General features: G+C 46.5%; 1 protein-coding gene across 2 annotated transcripts in view; it reads right to left on the reverse strand.

Moving 5' to 3' along the window:
* The window catches only part of TNFRSF19 (TNF receptor superfamily member 19), a 96,547-nt gene that overhangs the window by 25,100 nt on the left and 47,124 nt on the right, over positions 1-24,323 (reverse strand). For both annotated transcript variants that reach the window (XM_069601676.1, XM_069601677.1), the window contains exon 5: positions 16,207-16,292. In XM_069601676.1, the coding sequence (XP_069457777.1) occupies positions 16,207-16,292 (86 nt within the window). The remainder of the gene's footprint in view (positions 1-16,206; positions 16,293-24,323) is intronic.

Raw genomic sequence — 24,323 nt, forward strand, 5'->3', positions numbered from 1 at the left:
CCATCTTTGCCTGAAATTTTCCCTTAGTATCTTTAACTTTCTTGAAGAGATGTCTAGTCTTTCCCATTCTATTGTTTTCCTGTATTTCCTTGGATTGATCACTGAGGAAGGCTTTCTTCTCTCTCCTTGCTATTCTTTGGACCTCTGCATTCAAATGGCTAAATCTTTCCATTTCTCCTTTGCCTTTAGCTTCTGTTCTTTTCTCAGCTATTTATAAGGCTATTTGATAGAAGGTAATTAATAGAAATGACTGTCTGAAAACTACTTTTTCAGGTATATGTTTGCCTGATTCTGCTACCAATATTTATATGGTCAGCCTCACTGTGAAATTACAGCAGAAAAAAAGGCCAGTTCCATGAATGTGTGATAACTGTCTTTGTGGACAAGGAAATTTGACTTAATCCATTCCTGAGGGTGGATGGTGATGCTCAGTGTGCATCTTCAAAGCCATGGGTCTCAGCGTGGGAAGAGAGGCCCTCCTATCTGAGAAGAAGAGAGGTGAAGGAGAGAGAGAGAAGAGGAAGCAGGCTGGACCGCCACCCGGCCAGCACAGCATTTACAACCAGAAAGACACTGACTGACATTGGGGAAAGTGCCCCCAATGTCAGGGATATTTCATCTTAACGTGTGACCTTTTACCTGAGTGTCACTTTCACTTCTACCTGGGGACACTTCAGGGTCAGGAAGTTGGTGATGTGTGTGTTTACAATAAGTTGACGGTGTGAATTTACAGAGGAATGTGGCAGGCTCACATTCTCACCAATACAGCTACACAACTACCATCTCTGACTTCAATCAAAACCTGCATGGTTGCAAACACTGATTTTAAAAAATTGAGCAGAGTCACCAAGTCTCTCCTGAGTGTATGCAGACAAGGGCTTGGTTCCCCATCCAACTGAGGCTGCATTTCCACTGTAAAAGTCGTCCAACTACGTAAACGAGCCCCTGTAGTGTTTGAACAGAATCCTGGGCAGCCGACCGCCTTCCTCCTGAGAGTGGGGCACCACCAAGCATCCCACCGCTCCATCTGCCACCAGCTGCATGCTCGCCCATGAGAACACCTCCGAGATGTCTAGTGGGCTGACGGGCTCTCAGCCACCTAACAACTAGCACGGTATCCGCCAGCGGCGATCTGTTTTGTTTCAAGGTGTAAAGCCACAGTAACATCACTCATTCTGCCCACAATAATGAGCACTTTGTCTTTCAGTGGCCAGAAAATATGATTTTAGGATGTCCCTTCTCATCCAGCAGGGTTACGCTGCACTGAGAGTCGTCTTTCCAGATCCCCAGGTCTCTATCCTCTTCTCCCACCAGCCTCCACTTGGTTCCCACTCACCTGCTCCCCACAGACCCCGCCTGCTGCTGGAATCGGTCCCTCGGGGCTGCTCCGTTTGTAGCAGTGGCTGCTGTGGACTGAAAGCCACCAGCTTTCACTGTTGCTGGCCAAGAGCCCTGAAGGGGAAGGGGCGCACAGCCCACCCTGGTGGGCTCACTGAGCCCTGGTGCGGTGCTGGCCAGAGGGGAGAGAAGCAGCTGGGAAGCGAGCTGCGTCTCTGCCAGGCCTGCGTCCCTGCACGTGCCGGCCACGGATGCTCATGCCGCTGTCCACGATTGCTACCAACGGGAGTGGAAAAGCTTTCCTGCTTTTCGTTTCTTTAATTTTGGTTTATGGGTGCGTGCATGCTAAGTCACTCCAGTCGTGTCTGACTCTTTGCAACACTTTGGACAGTAGCCCACCAGGCTCCTCTGTCCATGGGATTCTCCAGGCAAGAATACTGGAGTGGGTTGCCATGCCCTCCTCCAGGGGATCTTCCCAGCTTGGGGATCGAACCTGTGTCTGTCTCATTGTCTCCTGCACTGGCAGGCCAGTTCTTTACCACGAGCGCCACCTGGGAAGCCCAGGTTTGGTTTGGATCTCATTTCTTAGTACAAAACGTCAACGCTTCTATCCAGAAAATGAAAATTAACCATATTCATAAGGCACTGAACTGAACAGCTGTATTTTTTTCTCAGCAGGACAAAAGAAAATTATAGATGGACAAGACAAAGAGTCTTCTATACTTTAAGATGTGTGTGTCCTTGGGTGTGCCAACAGAAATGCAATGATAAAACCAAACAAAAACAGAATTCAAGGGCCCTCGGCGGCCCAGCGATGGGCCTGGAGCAAGTGTGACAGGAGGTCGGGCAGGCAAAGGGGTCAGCAGGGGTGTTAAGAGAGGGGCTGAGATGATGGAAAGGGGCCTCAGGCTTCCAGCAGGTAGAAAGGCATCCCGGGAGGCCTGGGGGTGGAAAGGACTTGGAAGGCTGAGGTCAGGGGGAGCGTCCTGAAGCCCAAACCCAGCAAGCAGAAATAGCCCTGGGCAGGAAAGTCCGGGCAGGGGACCTGTTCCCAGCTGGGCTGCAGGTCCCAGATGCTGAGACTCAGTAAATGACTTAACTGAACTTGGTTTCTGCTCTTCTTCATCTTGCTTCCAGACTACTTGGCCTGGAGATCTATTCCCTGCCAGAAGTGAGCCAGATATGATCATGCAGGTCTTTATGGCAAACAGAAAGAAGAAAGGGCAGAGCAGGTGATTGCCACAGGTGAGTGGCTGGAGGGCCAGGGAGGCGAACCGCAGGCCAGCACTGCCCACTGTTCAACCACAGAGTCGACTGACGACTTCTGCCGCTTGTGCCGTTCAGAGAAAGTCTGTGACATGACACCCAGAGCAAGCTCGTCACTTTACGTTTGGCAGTGGGTGAATTAGAAATAACTGTCTGGTATCTTAATTATGATAAATGTCATAATTAATACTGAAAAAATCATAAGCCATAAAATGGCAGCAGCTTGTCTATAGCATTTCTCTGTAGATACGATAAAAAGGATTTTTTTTTCCTGCTTTCAAGGATGTTTTTCTTCTTTTTATTATCCCCCAGTCCCAGAAGGTCTCACTGTGTTTATTTGACTGATGGAACAATGAAGCTTTGAAACTTCCACACCAAGAAACAGAAAAGACACCATAAAAGAAACACATTATTACGGCCTCGACCATCTGTGCTGAAGGATACACAGGCTCAAAAATAGTTTTGCCTCAACTGGGACTAACGGATGGGGTTGCCATCTGGGAGCTGGAACAAAGACAGGAGACTTGGGCCCCTGCCCTCCTTGTTCCCGAACAGGACTCCGCTTAACCCCTGCAGTGCCAGGCTGCACTGGGGGCCCTGAACTCCATATTCCCTTGGAGGGAACCTTGTCATTCAAGCTCATCCACAGGGAAGGCAGCATCCAGCTTGGCATGCTTAAACCTAAGGACTCTGGCTCCTGGAATCATCAGCTTCCCTAATATTAGTAGAGTGGATAATTCTTACTTACCTCACTGCAGTACTGTGAAATGATTCTAAGATGATAAAACTCAAGTTACTTCGACCCATTAACTTCTTACTAAGAAAAGAAAACTGTATATGTCTCTGCCCAGTTTAGCATGGTGGGGCGAGGCTGAGGAGAAAAACCTGGATGTAAACAGTGTTTCTTGCCATCCCTGCCAGCAGAATCGACCTTGCTCTTAATTTATTCATAATCTTACAGCTGACAGAACTTCTGCTGAAGAACCCAAGTCTGGGTTAGGTCAGAAAGAGCCCATATGTCTTGAGGTTTGGAAGGTGGTGCATAGTTTTTATTTCCTCTTTTACAATTGTGAGAATCCGGAGTTCGATCCCTGGGTTGGGAAGATCCCCTGGAGGAGGTCATGGCAACCCACTCCCGTGTTCTTGCCTGGAGAACCCCATGGACAGAGGAGCCTGGTGGGCTACAGTCCATGGGGTCGTGATGAGTCGGACAGGACTGAGCACACAGGTGCTCAGGGCTTCTTCCCTGATGGTCCAGCGGTTAAGAATCTGCCTGCCAATGCAGGGGACATAGGTTTGATTCCTGGTCCAGAAAGACCCCACAATCCATGGTGCAGCTAAGCCCATGTGTCACAACTACTGAAGCCCTCTCGCCCTATAGCCTGTGCTCCACAACGAGAGAAGCCACCACAATGAGAAGCCCACGCATCTCAGCTAGAGAGTAGCCCCTGTTTGCTGCAACTAGAGACAGCCCACGCAGCAGTGAAGACACAGCACAACCAAAACTGGATAAAGTAAATCAGAGAAACAGGTAAAATTAATTTGAAAAACTATGAGAATCTTCAAAGAAGGCAATGGCACCCCACTCCAGTACTCTTGCTTGGAAAATCCCATGGATGGAGGAGCCTGGGAGGCTGCGGTCCATAGGGTCGCTAAGAGTTGGACACGACTGAGTGACTTCACTTTCACTTTTCACTTTCATGCATTGGAGAAGGAAATGGCAACCCATTCCAGTATTCTTGCCTGGAGAATCCCAGGGGCAGGGGAGCCTGGTGGGCTGACATCTATGGGGTCGCACAGAGTAGGACATGACTATAGTGACTTAGCAGCAGTAGCAGTGAGAATCTTCAACTGATTCATGAAAAACTGGGACACAGACCACCTAAATAACTTGTCTGGCAGTTAAGGATTGGGACAAGGACTCAAAAGCAAGCTCCCGTAGAGACTGGCTGGCATTAATTTGGAGATGATAGGGTAAGACAGTTATGTCCTTTCAGTGCTAACAAGCATTAGAAGTCAGAGAGAAACTTCCTGCATCTTATTCTTCAGATCAGAATCTGGGGGACTCTCAAGAGTCTTCTCCAACGCCATAATTCAAAAGCATCGATTCTTCAGTGCTCAGCTTTGTGTATGGCCTAACTCTTTTCCAGGTAGGATGACTCCACTTCAAGTATCGTTTGGACTTCTTTCTTACATTTAAAATTAAAATGCCCTCGCTCCTGGTCCTGGAGCTGGCCTGGAGAAGTGGGGCTGACTGCGGGTCCAGGCTTGCCTCTCTGCTGTGGCCGCTTCTTGGCGGTGACGTGGGGGTGGTGCAGGCTGAGAGAAGCACATGGAGAGTGGTTGCCTCCAGGACTCAAGGCCCACTTGCTGCTTTAAACTCTCCTGGGGCTCTCCACTTCTTTCCCTCCTCAAAGTGATGCTCCTCCAATGATGTTCCTGGTCAAGAGCTGGTGTGCAAAGGGGCTGGATACACACCCAGGTTTAGAGACAAAAGGACCCCCTCCGTGGGTGCAGCTACGCTTATTCCAGTTGCCCTTGGGATGTGGCCCCCAGAGGACAGAGTTCACACACCTCCTCCTGAGGACAGATGCTCGGCTCTGAGGGATGGAGTTGTTGCTAAGCTGAACCTCTGACAGTCTCTGCATTGGGTCTGGCGTGCACCGTGAGGTCGCTTAACGCCACACTTTTTTATTTTAAGCATTTAATGGGTACACACACAAATCACTGCTCTCTTTGCAAAAGTCCATGACTTAATGAAACAGGCCTGCCGGATTTTATGTTTTTAAAATAAACTGTACTTAATCTAACACTCATTTAATTTAGTGATGGCCTTTAACAAACCACAACCTGTTTCTCGGTGAGTAAATATTTAAACCAGCTCATTGACTTTAAATGTCTAAAGGAGACTGCAGAGAAATGCCAAGGAGTTGGATTTACAGCCGACTGGGTAATGATCAGCCGCTCCTGTTCTCGAGGGGCCGGATCAAAGCCTTCAGCACCTCCAGTTCAGGACACCCCTGCCTCCAGACTGAGCCCAGCAGATGAGCTCTTGAAGCATCTCCCGGGTCGGGAGACATGGTCCAGGGACCCGGGGACAGCACTCAGATTGTTCTTTGCTTTTCTTCTCCTTATGTGGGACCATGGTGGACAAACATTTGGCCATTTTATACTGGGAGAAAAGCATGCATGTAGAGCACGTGAGTCTAAGAAACATTTTTTTCTTAAAATGTCTCGATTTTTGTTAACTTTAATGAAACTAGGGCTAAGGAAAGGCAAATATTTGAAATAGCTAAATAATCACTCAAAGCAGCTGCATTCACCAAGCACTTCTTTCTCTAAAGAAGCCAAGACGTTAAAGCTGCCCTACTGTTTTTTCAACATCCTTGGAAAACAAGCTATTTGCTATGACAGATTTTCAACGTATCTTTAGAAAATAGTTCCTTACCCGAGCAGCAAATCTGCTTTTACAAAAACCCAGATTAACTATGTGTGATGGAAACCATTTCAAAGAAAGGAGAGCAGCTTTCTGTTTTCAGGAAAAGATTCCAACCAATGTGACTGGGTCTCCCCTTCCCCACCCTTCCTGGGTCCAGAGTAATAATGGGTCCAGAGTAATAATGAAAACTGCAATGACCGTAGCAAGTGGTATCAGATAACCCAGGGGTCCATCTGTATGAAGTTGGAGCATGCTGGGTGCTCTGTCCAGGGTCCCCACCCCCAGGCCGGGTGCATAAGCCACCCTGCTCTCCTCCTGCGTCCGAGAGTCTCTGCCTGCCGTAGCTGCCCCTGTTTCCTGTCCTCTGCCCGGCGGGCGGAGCTGGCAGAGCATCGTCCACAGTCAAGCCTCTGTGGACCCCACAGGGCCCTCAGGGTGTCCTGGGGCCAAGCCCTGGTGCAGGGACCGTGCAGGGCACCCTGGTGGGTTTTCATCTCTTGGTTCCCATGTAAGCCACTTTCTATGTCCACTCTGTTAGCTTGTTTGTCAATAAAGTAAGGAAATCATAAGGAACTGAGGAAGAGAAAGGGAGCAAAAGCAGGAAACTGGAAAGATGAACAAAGAAGAAGAGAGCATTTCCCGAAACCAGTGACTAATGAGTGGGCAGCGGGGGGGGAACGTGCTCTGGATGCCTGGGGGCCGCTCTGCAGTCGGCTCCAGGAGCCAGGGCTGTTTTCTCTGATCGCCCTGTCCTCCCGCTCCTCACCCTGTTCTGTGAGCAGGACAGAGCTGCATCTTGAAGAAGCTGCCCTTCCCTACTGTTCAGGAGGCCCCGGAAGTGCCTGTCGGCCCTGAAGAGTCCCCAAACCGGGCACACCCACAGGAGCCAGGGCGCCAGTCTCCGGACTCCTGGCCTGAGGACCACAGACTCCGAAAACATCCCGTGTAACCTGAACCCGTAATCAGCACAGGGTGGCTTTGTGGGCCTGTCCGGCAGAGGATCCAGCAAGTTCTCTGGAAAGTCAGGCCACTAAGTATGAACAAACTCAGGAGAAGAACTCTCTCCTGCAGGAACAGGAAACATACACAGATGCAACACCACCACGTGATGCTTCTGAAGCACATGGCTTTGCTATAAATCTTTCGGATTATATACATCTCTCTGCACCTTGTTCTACATCACTCTGATCAGATTCAGTGAGCGCTGAGTCCCCGAATGAAGAGTCCTGGGTGCAGGGAGGTAGCAGGAACTGACTTCTGATTCTCAGGGGTTCAGCTGAACACGGGTAGCGGCTAAAGTCACCTGCTCTCCACCACAGGCAACCTGAAAAGCCACATGGGCATCGATTTCAGAACACTCCCCATTTGTTTCCTCTTAAATTGAAAGGAAGTGTTAGTTGCTCAGTTGTGTCCGACTCTTTGTGACCCTGTGGACTGCAGCCTGCCAGGCTCCTCTGTCCATGGGATTCTCCAGGCAAGAATACAGGAGTGGGCTGCCACTTCCTTCTCTAGGGGCTCTTCCCCACCCAGGGATCAAACCTGGGTCTACCTGCATTGCAGGCAGATTCTTTATCATTTGAGCTACCACGGAAGCCCTCCTTTAGGGGGGTTCAAGATTGGGAACTCATGTACACCGTGGCTGATTCATGTCAATGTATGGCAAAACCAATTCAGTATTCCAAAGCAAAATAAAGTAAAAATAAAAAAAAAAAGTAAAGAAAAAAAATACATGAGTTTTCTTTAAAAAATATGTTTACCAGGCGCCCTTATTTAAAACAATTTAGTACCACAGGTCAAGAGAGAAAGATACGAGGAAGAAAGAAAGAGAGAAAGATATGAAAGATATGCCTTTGGACACATAAGCACCTGTGGGCATCAAGGCACTTGCACACTTGGGAAGGGCTCCCGCACGTGTGGACAGAGCAGTGTGTGTGGCAGACAGCCCTGAAGTCCGCCTCAAGTCTGAAGTCCGCAGCACTTACTCAAAAATATCACTGAAGTAATGATTAGTATATGAATATACATCTGAAGTGGGAAAAGGTTACAAAACTGTACAGCATAATTACACCTATTTAAAAAAAAAAAACCAGTAGTATAGATAGAACAAAGGCTGAAAAGACCATCAGAATACTGTAATTTTGTTCCATATGTGTCAATGCTGGAAATGTTTTGTTCACGATGATCTCCCCTTCTTTTTTTCCTACTAAACTTAAAAAAATGATCAATTAAATAGCAAATGAGTTGTTGTTTAGTTGCTAAGTCATGTCTGACTCTTTGGGACCCTGTGGGTTGTAGCCTACCAGGCTCCTCTGTCTGTGGGATTTCCCAGGCAAGAATACTGGGGTGGGTTGCCATATCCTCCTCCAGGGGATCTTCCCGACCCAGGGATCAAACCCACGTCTCCTGTGTTGGCAGGCAGTTTCTTCACCAGTGAGCCAGCGGGGAAGCTCCATGAGCAAAGGGTTCTTTTTAAAGTTTATTTTGAAATTACGTTTACTCTCTATTTAGAAGATGGTTTGAGTTTCCTTTGGAAAACAGTCAGCCTTTAACAATGAAATGCCTTACTGGTGTGGAGAACGGCGGGCTTTCTGAGAGGACGAAGTCATGTGAAATCCTACAGAGCCACGGTCAGCACAGCTCGAGACCTCCCATCTCCCCCACAGGGCGACTTATCTGATGGCTTATCTCCTAGGAATCACGTGGCTTGTTTTACTAAGCCCCCAAGGACAAAGCAAACATCTCGGTTAAACACCCTTAAATAAAAACCGCTTTGAATGTTTTCAAAACCATTTGTTCCAACCACAGTGTTTGTTCCAAATTAAGTAAACACTGCTTAAAGGAAATCACGCCAATCCTGCATTTCTTATCAGGCCCAGGGCAGGAAGTAGTTCTAAAATTTCTTGTGTTTTTCTGTGTTTCTCCTAATGCTGTAAACAGCTGCCCCTTATCAAAGGGTGGAACAGGGATTTCTATAGAAAGGGTGCCTTTATTTACCTGCAGCTCCATCCTCACAAATTAGAATGCTCTGGGCGGACTAATCCATGATGTTCACACACCCATCATTCTGCTTGTGGGAAGGGGAGCTTAAAGCTCGAGCTGGTTGGGCAGTGGGCATTGGGCTTTGGGCCAAGGGGCAGAGGAAAGCGGGCGGCCTGGTGTTCTGGCCATCTGGGTCACCAAGCACAGAAGTCCTCTGCAGCCCCATCCAGGTAACCCTCAACCCCCCACCCCCACCCCCCCGGGCTAGGGGAGGACTGAAGCCAGCTGCATCTGGGACCCTCCCCGCACAGGGCAGCTCCCAGCCGCCACCTCCCACGCAGGGCACACCTGGACGGGTGGGGCCGTGGCATGGCAGGCCAGGTGCAGTCATCTTTGGGAAGAAGGCTGGCGCTCCTGGACGTGATCCCGTTTGTGTCTGTCTCCCCTCTGCCAACATGGCACGGTTATCCCTATTTCCCGAGGGGCAAGGGGAGGCTCAAAGTGGTGAGCTGACTTGCCCGAGGTGACATCTGCGGTCCAAGGCAGAGCCTGGGCGTGAATGAAGGTTCACACACCCACCATTCTTCAGGGGCAGGGGAGCTTAAAGCTCGTGTTGACTGGGCTGTGAGCGCGGTGCTTTGGGCCATGGGGCAGAGGCAAGGGTGCCCAGACTTCTCGCTGGTTCCAGGCTGTGCCCCACCCTCGGCTGCTTTTGGATGCCAGGGCCTGAGGACTTAAGAGTGGGCCAATATATACAGTCGGAAGGCAGGTGGTTGGATAGAAACTTCCTTCTAGTTTTCTAAATCAGTTTATAAGGAATGCAGGTACATGCTTCAGAGAGAGAAACTGCCACCGAGACACTCTTGGTCACAAATCTGAGCTGCAGAGAACAGACGGCTGAAGCTCCCTGTCTCTCCTTATGCCCCGTCCAGGTTCCCACACTCACCGCTGGTTCTGAGCCACGGCCTCTGCTAAACCCCACAGCCCTGGTCAGTCCTGAGTCCTTTCTCAAGACGGTGTGTGTGCATGCTAAGTCACTTCAGACGTATCCAACTCTTTGTGACCCTGTGGACTGCAGCCTGCCAGGCTCCTCTGTTCATGGGATTCTCCAGGCAAGAACACTGGATTAGGTTGCCATGCCTTCCTCCAAGGGATCTTCCCAACCCAGGATCAAACCTTCATCTCTTACGTCTCCTGCATTGGCAGGTGGGGTCTTTACCAGTAGCACCACCTGGGAAGCCCAACATAAAAACACTACCATGTAAAAAAGAGCTACCTAGCTGGAAGCTGCTATATAACACAGGGAGCCCAGCCTGGTGCTCCGTGATGACCCAGAGTGGTGGAACGGGGTGAGGGGAGGGAGCCTCAAGTGGGGGATATATAGATATATACATATATATAACTATGAATGATCTGAGTTTATGTATGGCAGAGACAATCTCAACACTAAAGCAATTAGCCTTCAATAAAAAATTTTTTAAAATAAAATGTGTTTATATTCTTTTAAAATTATTCTTGTGTTATTAACACAGACAGTCATCCTTTTAAAGGACCTTGTTGCAAGCCAGTCAATCCAAAGGAAATCAGTCCTGGATATTCATTGGAAGGACTGATGCTGAAGCTGAAGCTCCAATACTTGGGCCACCTGATGCGAAGAGCCAACTCACTGGAAAAGACCCTGATGGTGGGAAAGGTTGAAGGTGGGAGGAGAAGGGGACAACAGGGGATGAGATGGTTGGATGGCATCACCGACTCAGTGAACATGAGTTTGAGCAAACTCTGGGAGATAGTGAAGGACAGGGAAGTCTGGCGTGCTGCAGTCCACAGGGTTGCAAAGAATAGGACACAGCTGAGCAGCTGAACGACAACAACAACCGTAAGCTGCACATTTCAGGCACAGTTTAGGTGCGTCTTGTGGCACAGAGGCCCCTGCAGGCATCACAGGAGATGGAAACAAGGCTCACCACGACCACTGATCCAGCTGGACCCTTGGTGCTCCTGGGAGCCCACTGTTTTCTCCCCTGTCCCCTCCACTCTCGATGACAGAAACTCAGACGTCCGTGCTGGCCCAGCCTCTGTGGGCCTGGGTCCAGTCTCACCTGGGAGAGTGGTGCTTCGCGCTACACACACACACACACACACACACACACACACACACACACACACACAGCCTCGCAGGAGCCCCTTGCCGGCCACTGGATGCACATGCCCAGGTTTTCGCCTGCCCCTGCCCTGGTTACAGCATGGAGCCCGGCACCGCCTCCACCAGAGGGCAACCCTTCTCTGGATCCTTCAACCTCTCAGATAAAACAGTCAGCCTGTCTCAGCTGGATTGTTCCCTTTAACCTGCAAACAGACAGGCGAGCCTCTCCCCTGAGGAGGAGACCCCCTTCCCCCGACCATGCTCCCCAAGGTCACTGTGGAGGCAGGCTCTGGACCGAGTGACCTACCGTCAGCTCCCTCCTTCCCTTGTACTGCCTCCTACGTCCCCGTCGCCTGGGCCCTGTTTCCATCACTCAATGAAACAGCCACCGAAGACTTCCCAGGGACCAAGTCCACAGGCACTGCCAGAGTTGGCTGGCTGGACCAGTCAGCACCCCACGCCACGGAGCACTCTCCTTCCTGGGGTCCCCCTCCTTGGGCTCGCCCTCCCCTGGCTGACTCCCGGGTCACAGCTAAGGCCACCCTCCCTGCGGCTCCTGCACCATCACCTTAGAGCCGAGGGTCCTCCCACGCGGGACTGACCGTCACCAGCTGCGTCCAGGTGTGTGGCGTCTGAGTGGCCTGACAGCTCGCCCCCTGCACCGTGAGCTCCATGAAGGGAAGGGCTGCGCCCATGTCTGCCCCATGGTGGGTGTGCACCTCGTAGACACCCAAGTATTTGTTCAGCAGGTAAGTGGGAAAGGCGGAGCTCCCAGGACGATGGTGTTCACCTGCACCTGCCGGATTCTCTCCTTCAGGAGCCTGAAGGGGCAAGCACACACCCCAGGAGCCCGCTGAGAGCGTGGGGAGGCCAAGAGGCCTAAGCAGAGCCTGCAGGCTGAGAGAGTAGCCACAGGGAACCTCCTGCTGTGGGGGCCGAAGTCCCCAGACCCCAGGGCTACCTGGGGTCTCGAGCAGGGGCTGCTCCTGGTCTGGGGAGTCCAGTCTCCCACCACCACATGCCTCCCTGAAACGAGGCCTGTCTCTGCAGGGAGCTTCCCAGAGGCCACCACCTTCGGGCTTTGAGTCTAAATAACACAGGAACGCCTCTGGGAAAGTCACTAAAGAAGCAGTTGTTCGTAGATGAGTGCAAAAGCCTGAAGCAGGATAAACGAAAACATGAGGCGCCTTACATAATTTTCCCCAAAGACCTCGAGAACTCTTTTGAAGAGATTAGCCACGTTCTGGAATTATTCCCAAGAACTGTGCCAAATGCTGCAAAACATTCCTTTAAAGAGATAAGGATTAAGGCTCACTAAAGACCACCAGACAGCTGTTTCACAATTCTAAAAGCTATTAGCTGCGTGCACTGCATTTCTGACTTGGAAAAAATATTTATTTTTTTCTTTGCTTTCTACAAAGTCTCATACTGGAGAAATATTTTATATATATATATGTATATATATATATATACATATATACATATATATACACACACACATAAAACTAGCCAATTTTCTTTTTGAATGATCACTTACTTAGGGCTTTATAAGACATTAAAAATTAAATGTGAAATCTATGCTTAAAAGCTAATTTATGATGTCCAAGCTTAGCCAGATTCCCCAAAGGCAAACAACCACAGTGCCTCAAATATGACTAGATCACATTAAATTTAAGCCCAATAAATTAAAGGAAAAAAAACACAAAAAACCTAGTCCTTTCTAACTCTATGGGCAATATCAATTTCTTCACTAACTCTTTTTCTGTTAGTTTTGGATGAAGGGGATAATCTTTGCCTTCTGGACAGAATGATGGCTGAGCTGAGCCATAGGCAAGACTAGGCTGGTGCCTCATTTTAACTTTTAATTTTATACTGGGGTATAGCCAGTTAACAGTGTTGTGAGAGTTTCGGGTGGACAGCAAAGGGACTCAGCCACACATACACATGTATCCATTCTCCCCAAAACTCCCCTCCCATCCAGGCTGCCATGTTAACTTTGGGCAGAGTTCCATGTGCTACACAGTAGGGCTACCAAGGCCCATGTGTGTACATGTCCATCCCAAACTCCCTAATGATCCCTTCTTCCCATCCTCTCGCCCACGCCCGGCAACTGTAAACTCATTCTCTAAGTCTGTGAGTCTGTTTCTATTTTGTAATAACTTCATTTGTATCATTTCTCTTAAGCTTTTGCGTATAAGGGATGTTATATGATAATTCTTCTTCTCTGTCTGACTCACTTTACTTGGTAGCTGTGCCATTCTAACTGGCAAGAGGACATGTCCTTTTCTGAGCTATGTAGCAAAAATAGACTCAGCATCTCTCCTGAGCTGGACTTTTAGAGTTTTCCTTAGATGATGAACAGTAAAGCAAATAATACAAGAAAAAGTCAACATGGAGTGGATGACATCAGCCAACAGAGGATCAATTGGACGGCTAGGGACTGTGCGGGGAGAACACAGTGTCTGGAGTCAGACCCGCGGTTGCCAATTACCAGCAAACAGCGGAGAGTCATTAACCTCTCTGGACTGGTGTGCACACTGATGACTGTGAGCTGATGATGAGACCCTGAGAAAATTAAGTAAAACCAACTGTGCCCCACACAGAACAGACATTCAATACTGCATCTGTTAACTGCAATGAATTATTTGGTGAACATTTACCTATTACAAAGAGAGGGGTCAGCGGCATTTCTATAAAAGAGTCAAGCCCTTGGCCTTCCTGTCACTTGAAACGTAGAAAGGAATGCACTTTGGTAAAGGACATAATAATAGGGACTTCAAAATTCCATGACATTCTCAGAAACAAAAATACCATGTGACTTTATCAAATAATGCAGTAAATTTCAATTAATTTAAGGGGGTTTCTATCATGAAAAGAGGAAAGAGGTCAAATCCTGGGCATGGAGAATTATATCAAAGAACTCCCTGATGTTCAAGCTGGTTTTAGAAAAGGCAGAGGAACCAGAGATCAAATTGCCAACATCTGTTGGATCATGCAAAAAGCAAGAGAGTTCCAGAAGAACATCTATTTCTGCTTTATTGACTATGCCAAAGCCTTTGACTGTGTGGATCACAATAAACTGTGGAAAATTCTGAAGGAGATGGGAATACCAGACCACCTAACCTGCCTCTTGAGAAATCTGTATGCAGGTCAGGAAGCAACAGTTAGAACTGGACATGGAACAACAGACTGGTTCCAAATAGGAAAAGGAGTACGTCAAGGCTGTATATTGTCAGCCTGCTTATTTAACTTCTATGCAGAGTACATCATGAGAAACCCTGGACTGGAAGAAGCACAAGCTGGAATCAAGATTGCCAGGAGAAATATCAATAACCGCAGATATGCAGATGACACCACCCTTATGGCAGAAAGTGAAGAGGAGCTAAAAAGCCTCTTGATGAAAGTGAAAGAGGAGAGTGAAAAAGTTGGCTTCAAGCTCAACATTCAGAAAACGAAGATCATGGCATCTGGTCCCACCACTTCATGGGAAATAGATGGGGAAGCAGTGGAAACAGTGTCAGACTTTATTTTCTGGGGCTCCAGAATCACTGCAGATGGTGACTGCAGCCATGAAATTAAAAGACGCTTATTCCTTGGAAGAAAAGTTATGACCAGCCTAGACAGTATATTCAAAAGCAGAGACATTACTTTGCCGACTAAGGTCTGTCTAGTCAAGGCTATGGTTTTTCCTGTGGACATGTATGGATGTGAGAGTTGGACTGTGAAGAAAGCTGAGCACCGAAGAATTGATGCTTTTGAACTGTGGTGTTGGAGAAGACTCTGGAGAGTCCCTTGGACTGCAAGGAGATCCAACCAGTCCATTCTGAAGGCGATCAGCCCTGGGATTTCTTTGGAAGGAATGATGCTAAAGCTGAAGCTCCAGTACTTTGGCCACCTCATGCGAAGAGTTGACTCATTGGAAAAGACTCTGATGCTGGGAGGGATTGGGGGCAGGAGGAGAAGGGGACGATTGAGGATGAGATGGCTGGATGGCATCACTGACTTGATGGATGTGAGTCTGAGTGAACTATGGGAGATGGTGATGGATAGGGAGGCCTGGCGTGCTGCGATTCATGGGGTTGCAAAGAGTCGGACATGACTGAGCAACTGAACTGAACTGAACTGAATCCCTAAATAAATAAATGTCTGTACTACGCTCCCTGAAAGGAAAGAGCAACACCCATTCGAGCCCAGTGTCCTCCTCCGTCCCCCTTCCTGGACCTTGTTGCTCCCCCAGCTCAGGAAAGCCCTGCTCAGCACAGACAAGCCCACCCTGAGCAAACCTGGGGGATGGCAGGGCGCCCACCCTGACTCCTCTCCTGGACCCTTGTTAGTGGTTTTCATTGCTGTTATTCAGTCACTCAGTCATGTCAGACTCTTTGCAACCCCATGGCCTGCAGCACGCCAGGCTTCCCTGTCCTTCACCATCTCTCGGAGGGGTTTCACTGGCCAGATTCATATTTAGGATTAAGACGAGTCAGCAGCTTCTCTTTCCTAATCAAAATCAAGGCAGGTTGATAACCTGTAACAAATACCTTTTATATCTAAGAAACAACATGGTCAGAAAGTTTAACTCGTTAATACAAACAGAGAAGGCACAGTTTTCTCTCTACCAACATGCAAACGAGTTTTCTCTTGTTGTTTTGCAACCCCATGACTGTAGCCACCAGGCTCCTCTGTCCATGGTCTGGGGAGCAGGAAGAGAAACACACAGGGGGCCACAGCACAAAAACAGGACACATCAGGCAGAATCTGGACCCCTAGTTAATTGGAGTTGCCCGAGTCATCATCTAGACTGAAGGATAAGAGCCTGGAGGGAACTGGAGCAGCACCAGGTCTGTACTTCCCTTCGAGGTTCCAATCAGTGGACACAGTTTGCTGACTGAGACACACAACAAAAGGGCTTTCTGTCCTGCTGGACCCCTGACAAAAGACTGTACCCTCTAAGCCAGCAGTAGAGAGAGACCGTGTTCCATCTGCCAAATAGAGGAAGCTTTTACAAAGGCCCAGAGCCCCTCTCTGTGTGCAAGGCATGACTCACAGTGCGGCTCGTAGGGGGGCGGAGGGTCTCCACAAGGCACACACTCCATGTCTTGAAAACCAACAAGTTTTGTCTTTCTGTAAAACCTAGAAGAGAAAGGAGAATAATCTTTGTGTTGCTTTTTTCATCTCAGCTCACAGATGCAGCAAACAGATTTCTGTCATAAATGACTGCCAGTCTCCATTACCAGCTCTCTGTTCAAAAAAGGTTCTCAAAGGCTTAAAGGTAACAGTATATTTTAGACAGGCACAACTCTAGAAAGCACTCTGAGCATGCAGCGGACACTTAAGAAATGACAATTCACTAAATGTAACTTTGTAGATTCTACTCAGCCCCACTTTTGTACATTGAGGTGTGTGTTGGGGGGAGCGCCAAGAGGGAATATGAAATCTGGACATTTCTATTGTTATTTAAATGACAAAATACCTTATGCAGTGCTAGTTTTTAACCTTTGAAATTCAGAAACCAAAATGCAACGCAAACCATAAGAACACCAGGAAAATGTAGGCAGATACTTGTACAATCTTGATACGGGGACACCTTTCTAGGAATGACAAGAAATCCAGGAACCAGAATAGAAGAGATTAAGAGTTGTGAACACACACACACATAAACACACTCACATACACATGCATGCACAAATACTAGAGACGTCTGAAGAGCAAAAACAAACCGTCAACATAATTAGTGGGCAGAAGAAAATTGGAAAATAGTTCTAATCACAGTGTTGTCTATAACTTAACTTAAAAATCATTATGATGAAAGTAAACATGGGACATCTCTGATGGTCCAGTGGCTAAAAATATGCCTGCCAATGCAGGAGACACGGGTTTGATCCCTGCTCTGGCAAGATCCCACATGCGTTGGAGCAACAAAGCCCCAGGGCTACAACTATTAACACTTGTCGAAACTAGAGACAGCCTGCACAGGGCAACAAAGACCAAGTGCAGCCAAAAATAAATTTTTAAAAAATAAATAAATTTTTATAAAAGTAAATACGGCAACTGAAAAACATGCAAAGAACATTAATGTTCCAAAGGACACATCATAATTTTAAAATTTCATAATTTAAAAAGTCGCTCAGTTGTGTCCGACTCTTTGTGACCCCATGGACTATACAGTGCATGGAATTTTCCAGGCCAGAATACTGGAGTGGGGAGCCTTTCCCTTCTCCAGGGGGTCTTCCCAACCCAGGGATTGAACCCAGGTCTCCTGCATCGCAGGCAGATTCTTCACCAGCTGAGCCACAAGGGAAGCCCAAGAATATTGGAGTGGGTAGCCTATCCCTTCTCCAGCGGATCTCCCTGACCCAGGAATCGAACCAGGGTTTCCTGCATTGCAGGGGATTCTTTACCAACTGAGCTAAGAGGGAAAAGATGATGAAATTAAGAACTTAAAAAATTTTTAACATTAAAATCTTTAACCTCATTACTAACAAGCAAATGCAAACTGCAATGAAAATATACTGTTTTGAATTAGAAAATTGGGAACCTGTTGGCACGCACCTAGGCGAACGGGCACACGTGTGCAGTGGGAATACAAACCGCTGCTTTACAGGGCAATTTAGCAACAGGCCATCAGAACTCAATAGAACAGTTTACATCCTATCCAGTAATCTCATGTTTTAAAATTTATCCTCAAAAAATAATCAAGTGGGGGAAACTGGATGTAAATAGAGAAACCACAGCATTGCTTATAAAAGAAAAAAACCCAAGAGGCCTGGCCCACACCCAACAGCAGATGTGACCTCAGCCGTGGTGGACCCAAGGCTGTGGAATATGAGGGGGCCTTTAGAAACCACAATGCAGGTCTACGTACCTATTTTTTTTCAATTCATGAAATACCATTAACTGAAAATGAATTGTGAATAATATAATTCTAATTTGCACAAACACACACTTTGGTATAGATTCTTTCAGATTATTTATTTATCAATGCAGCTAAAGACATTTATGTGTATAAAGCTGCATTGGTATATTATACACCAAATATTAATAGTGATTATTTCTAAATGGTGGGGATTCCAGTGATTTGTATATACATACATATGTATATATGATATATGTATTATAGACACATGCATTTTTTGGCTTTTCCATGACAAAAAATAGTGATATGGAGAATAAATTACAGATCAAGTTTATAGAGACAGATAGATGCAATGATTTTGTAGAATTGGATTATTTAGCAAATCTGCATGATTTGTGGTTGAAGCAAAATCTGCATTTAAACTAGATAATTAGACCAAATGTTCAGACTCATCCAGTACTTGCTCAACCTTCCATTTTTAATTGATTGTGAAGATCTGCTTAAATGATCCTAATATGGTGACTTTCCACCACAATTTGATAAAAAATATTTCTTTTGGAATTTATAAGGTAAAAGGCAAAGAACAAAGTTGGAGGAGTCACACTTCCTTGTAGAAGCTTGCAGAAAATCGTCTGACCACGCATGTGCGGGTTCACTTCTGGGCTCTCTGTTCTGTTCTGTTCTGTTCTGTGTGTCTGCATTTATGCCAGCATCACACTGTACTGAAAACTGGAGTTTGTAATGTGTTCTGATATCAGGAAGTGTGACTCCTCCAACTTTGTTCTTTGATTTGTACTTTATAAATTCCAAAAGAAATTTTTTTTTTATTAAATTGTGGTGGAAAGTCACCATATTATAATCATGTAAGCAGATCTTCACAGTCGAAAATGGAAGGTTGAGCAAGTACTGGATGAGTCTGAACATTTGGTCTAATTAATGGCTCTGAGACAGTCTCTTCAACAAAAGGTGCTGGGAAACTAGATTGCCACATTCAAAAAACTGAAGTTGGATCCTGATCCTACATCAAATAAAAAAGTTAATTCAAAATGAATTAAAGACCTAAACATAAGACCCCCAGACTATAAATTCCTAGAAGAAAATACAGGAGACGTTTCCTGACAACATCTGGTAATGATTTCTTGGATACGACATCAAAAGGGATATAATAAATAGACAACAAAAGCAAAAATAGACAGGAAGTATATTAAATCTGAGACTTTTGTATATCAAAGGATACTGTCAAGGTGATATGTACTTATTACCAAACTCATGGGGTGGTATACAATAGATACGTACAGCATTAGTCAATCATACTTCAACAAAGTGGTTAAAAATGTCACAACCGAAAAAAAAAAGACTTTTGAATTTTAGTAACAGTTTCTTCGGAAGTTAAACACAATTGAGACAATGAAAAGAATGAAAAGGCAACCTATACTATGGGAAAATTTATTTGCAAATCATATATCTGATAAGGGGTTGATGTTCAGAGTATTTAAATAACTCCTAAGCTATGGTTTTTCCATTAGTCATCTACAGATGAGAGAGTTGGAACATAAAGAAGGCTGAGCACTGTAGAATTGCTGCTTTTGTATCATGGAGTTGGAGAAGACTCTCAAGAGTCCCTTAGACTGCAAGGAGATCAAACCAGTCAATCCTAAAGGAAATCAACCCTGAATATTCCTTGGAAGGACTGATGCTGAAGCTCCAGCAAGTTGGCCACCTGGTGCAAAGAGCTGACTCACTGGAAAAGACTGATGCTGGGAAAGATTGAAGGCAGGAGGAGAAGGGGACGCCAGAGGATGAGATGGTTAGATGGCATCACCGACACAATGGACATGGGTTTGAGAAGGACAGGGGAGCCTAGAGTGCTGCAGTCTATGGGGCCACAAAGAGTCAGACACGACTAAGGGACTGAACAAGAACAACAACAAAAACGTCCTTTGCGAGGAAGGGGTGATGCTAATCCCTTCTTCACAGAGTGGTTTGGCAATTAAATCATCGAATCCATACAGAGTGCTTGGAAAATGTCAGCCATCCTGGTTACTAAAAGCAGCAAAGAGGGACCCCTGCCAGAGGCCATGTGGCCCCTTTTGCAAAGCTTTCACAGACCCTGCATAACATTAACTGACAGTAATGTCTATGATGTATTTAGTGCTTCCTGTGCCCTAGGCACTCTGCCAGGCTCTGGACATTAGCTCTATTCTTAATCCTTCCAACAGTGCTACAGGTTGGTAGCATTACTACATGATATATGCATCAGTTCAGTTCAGTCGCTCAGTTATGTCCGACTCTTTGCGACCCCATGAATCGCAGCACGCCAGGCCTCCCTGTCCATCACCAGCTCCTGGAGTTCACTCAGACTCACGTCCATCGGGTTGGTGATGCCATCCAGCCATCTCATCCTGTCATCCCCTTCTCCTCCTGTCCCTAATCCCTCCCAGTATCAGGGTCTTTTCCAATGAGTCAACTCTTTGCATCAGGTGGCCAAAGTATTGGAGTTTCAGCCTCAGCATCAGTCCTTCCAATGAAGACCCAGGACTGGTCTCCTTTAGGATGGACTGGTTGGATCTCCTTGCAGTCCAAGGGACTCTCAAAAGTCTTCTCCAACACCACAGTTCAAAAGGTCAGCTTTCTTCACAGTCCAACTCTCACATCCATACATGACCACTAGAAAAACCATAGCCTTGATTTTTACATAATTGACTTATTTATCTTAGAGATTTTTTTTTTGATGTGGACCATTTTTAGTCTTTGTTGAATTCATTACTTCTGTCTCATTCAATATTGCTTCTGTCTCATGTTTTGGTTTTTTGGCCACAAGACCTGTGGCATTTTAGTTCCCTGACCAGGGATCGAATCCTGCCCTAGAAGGTGAAGCCTTAACCACTGAACCACCAGGGAAGTCTCTATTAGATGGATGATATTTTCACAGGTGAGAAGAACTGATGTCAGAGAAATCAAGTAACTGGCTGCAAGCCACGACCATACTTGGGAACAAGGGCACTGACTTTCCCTGGTCGGTCAAACTGTAGCCCGGAGGACAGACTCCACCCCAGGGTTCGGCGGGGCCCAGCCCACGGTCAGGTCCTTATTCCAGTAAGACCATGGCTGCAGAAGCCGGGCATAGCAGCAGGAATAAAAATGCCCACCTTGTGCCTGATCTTGGCATTTTTCTGGAGGCAATATGCAATTCATTTATTTTCTTTCTTTTTTAAAAAATATTTACTTATTTATTTGAGCACACCGTATCTTAGTTGCAGCATGTGGGATCTGGTTCCCTGACCGTGGATCAAACCCAGGCCTCCTGCATTGGAAGCACAGAGTCCTCGCCACTGGACCACCAGGGACGTCCCTGTTTATTTTCTTTGTGCCTCAGTGTTCCTGTCTGTAGAGCACGTGTGAACTATTTGCCTCTTTCACACAAACACAGTCAAGCTGGGTGAGCACTTTGAACACGCCCAGGAAGACCTGTGTACAAGTCACTCTGTAATTGTTGCCTGCCCCATACCTTCATGCTGGCTTAGAAAGGATGTAATTTTAAACTAATCATATAAATAAACTATGAAACACTATTCAAATATCTACTCATTTCTAACCTTCCTTCATGGAAGCATTCATTTACAGGACGAGCAAACATTGATGGAACTAAAAGCTGTGGGTTCAGGTGACAGCAAATTTGGTGGAACATGAAGAAGTGTGTCTGGGAGGGGGCTGAGGGAGGCTGGATCCTCTCACGGTCCAGCAGCTCACACCTGGGTTCCTCCCCAGTCCCACAAACAGCGAGTCCTGGGTCTCTAGGCACTGCCCACCTTGGGTGGCAGCCCCCATGGACTCCTCTTCCCCCTGCCCCCACGCCCAACCCCAGTGAAGAGGGCAGAGGCACCCAGACTCAGTTTTGTCAGGACAGGAGCAGAGATAAGACAGGTGTTCAGTTTCTATCCCTGCATTAGATTTGTACAAGGTCAAAACTCGGCATAATGATGCTCAACAGGTATCAGCACCTTCTGAGATTACATTCCTTTTTTTTTTAAAAAAAATAACAGATTAGGGACATCCCTGGTGGTCCAGCGGTTAAGGCTCTGCACCTCCAATGCAGGGGCATGGGTTCGATCCCTGGTCAGGAACAGCTCTCACGTGCTGTGCAGCACAGTCAAGAAATAAAAAATTCATTGAAAAACTTACAAATCAACAATAAAAAACCAAATAATCCAATTAAAAAAAACCAGAGTAGATTATTGAGATATACTTCAAATACCATGCACTCCATCCCTTTAAAGTAAACAGTCTTTAGTGTCGACACATTCACAGAGCATTCATTGACGCTTTCTGTGTTCCATCAGAACCGACTATTTTAGAATATCTTCAGCACCCTAGAAAAGAAACTCTGCTCATTCTTCTCAATCTTCCCCAGCCACTAGCCCTCGACAGCCACTGATTTACTTTCTGTTCCTTAGATCTGCCACAGCAGGACATGTCACACACATGGAACCACACAGAACGGGGTCTTTTGTGATGGATTTCTTTCATCATGCTTTCTAGGCTCACCCATGTTGCCACCTGTATCGGTAATTCATGCCTTTTACTGCAGAACAGCATTCTGTCATTAATTCGTTAATTACACTCCATTTTGTTGATCCGTTGATCAGCTGAAGGATATTGGGGTCACTTCTACTTTTTACTATTACTTATAGTGCTGTGAACAGCTGTGTACAAGTTTTTGTGTGGCACGTTCTCAATTCCCCTGGTTATATACCCAAGGGCAGAACGGCTGGGTTGCAAGGAAACTCAAAGTGTAACTTGTTGAGGATCTTCCACACTGTTTTCCAAAGCAGCAGCACCATTTTACATTCCCAGTTTCTCCAGTCCTCACCAATACCTGCTATTGTCTGTCTTTTGGCTACAGCCATCCTTGTGGACACAGAATCAAGAATATACAGAAGAACTGTACAAAAAAGATCTTCATGACCCGGATAATCACGATGGTGTGATCACTCACCTAGAGCCAGACATCCTGGAATGTAAAGTCAAGTGGGCCTTAGAAAGCATCACTACGAACAAAGCTAGTGGAGGTGATGGAATTCCAGTTGAGCTGTTTCAAATCATCCAGACATCCTGGAATGTGAAGTCAAGCGGGCCTTAGAAAGCATCACTACCAACAAAGCTAGTGGAGGTGATGGAATTCCAGTGGAGCTATTTCAAATCCTGAAAGATGACGCTGTGAAAGTGCTGCACTCAATATGCCGGCAAATTTGGAAAACTCAGCAGTGGCCACAGGACTGGAAAAGGTCAGTTTTCATTCCAGTCCCAAAGAAAGGAAATGCCAAAGAATGCTCAAACTACCACACAATTGCACTCATCTCACACACCAGTAAAGTAATGCTCAAAATTCTCCAAGCCAGGCTTCAGCAATACATGAACCGTGAACTTCCAGACGTTCAAGCTGGTTTTAGAAAAGGCAGAGGAACCAGAGATCAAATTGCCAACATCTGCTGGATCATGGAAAAAGCAAGAGAGTTCCAGAAAAACATCTATTTCTGCTTTATTGACTATGCCAAAGCCTTTGACTGTGTGGATCACAAGAAACTGTGGAAAATTCTGAAAGAGATGGGAATACCAGACCACCTGACTTGCCTCTTAAGAAATCTGTATGTTGGTCAGGAAGCAACACTTAGAACTGGACATGGAACAACAGACTGGTTCTAAGTAGGAAAAGGAGTATGTCAAGGCTGTATATTGTCACCCTGCTTATTTAACTTCTATGCAGAGTACATCATGAGAAACACTGGGCTGGAGGAAGCACAAGCTGGAATCAAGATTACGAGGAGAAATATCAATAACCTCAGATACGCAGATGACACCACCCTTATGGCAGAAAGTGAAGAAGAACTAAAGAGCCTCTTGATGAAAGTGAAACTGGAGAGTGAAAAAGCTGGCTTCAAGCTCAACATTCAGAAAACGAAGACCATGGCATCCAGTCCCATCACTTCATGGCAAATAGATGGGGAAACAGTGGCTGACTTTATTTTGGGGGGCTCCAAAATCACTGCAGCTGGTGACTGCAGCCATGAAATTAAAATATGCTTGGTCCTTGGAAGGAAAGCTATGACCAACCTAGACAGCATATTAAAAAGCAGAGACATTACTTTGCCAACAAAGGTCCGTCTAGTCAAGGCTATGGTTTTTCCAGGGGTCATGTATGGATGCAAGAGTTGGACTGTGAAGAAAGCTGAGTGCCAAAGAATTGATGCTTTTGAATTGTGGTGTTGGAGAAGACTCTTGAGAGTCCCTTGTACTGGAAGGAGATCCAA

Source organism: Ovis canadensis, chromosome 10 (assembly GCF_042477335.2).
Source record: "Ovis canadensis isolate MfBH-ARS-UI-01 breed Bighorn chromosome 10, ARS-UI_OviCan_v2, whole genome shotgun sequence".
Lineage (NCBI taxonomy): Eukaryota > Metazoa > Chordata > Mammalia > Artiodactyla > Bovidae > Ovis > Ovis canadensis.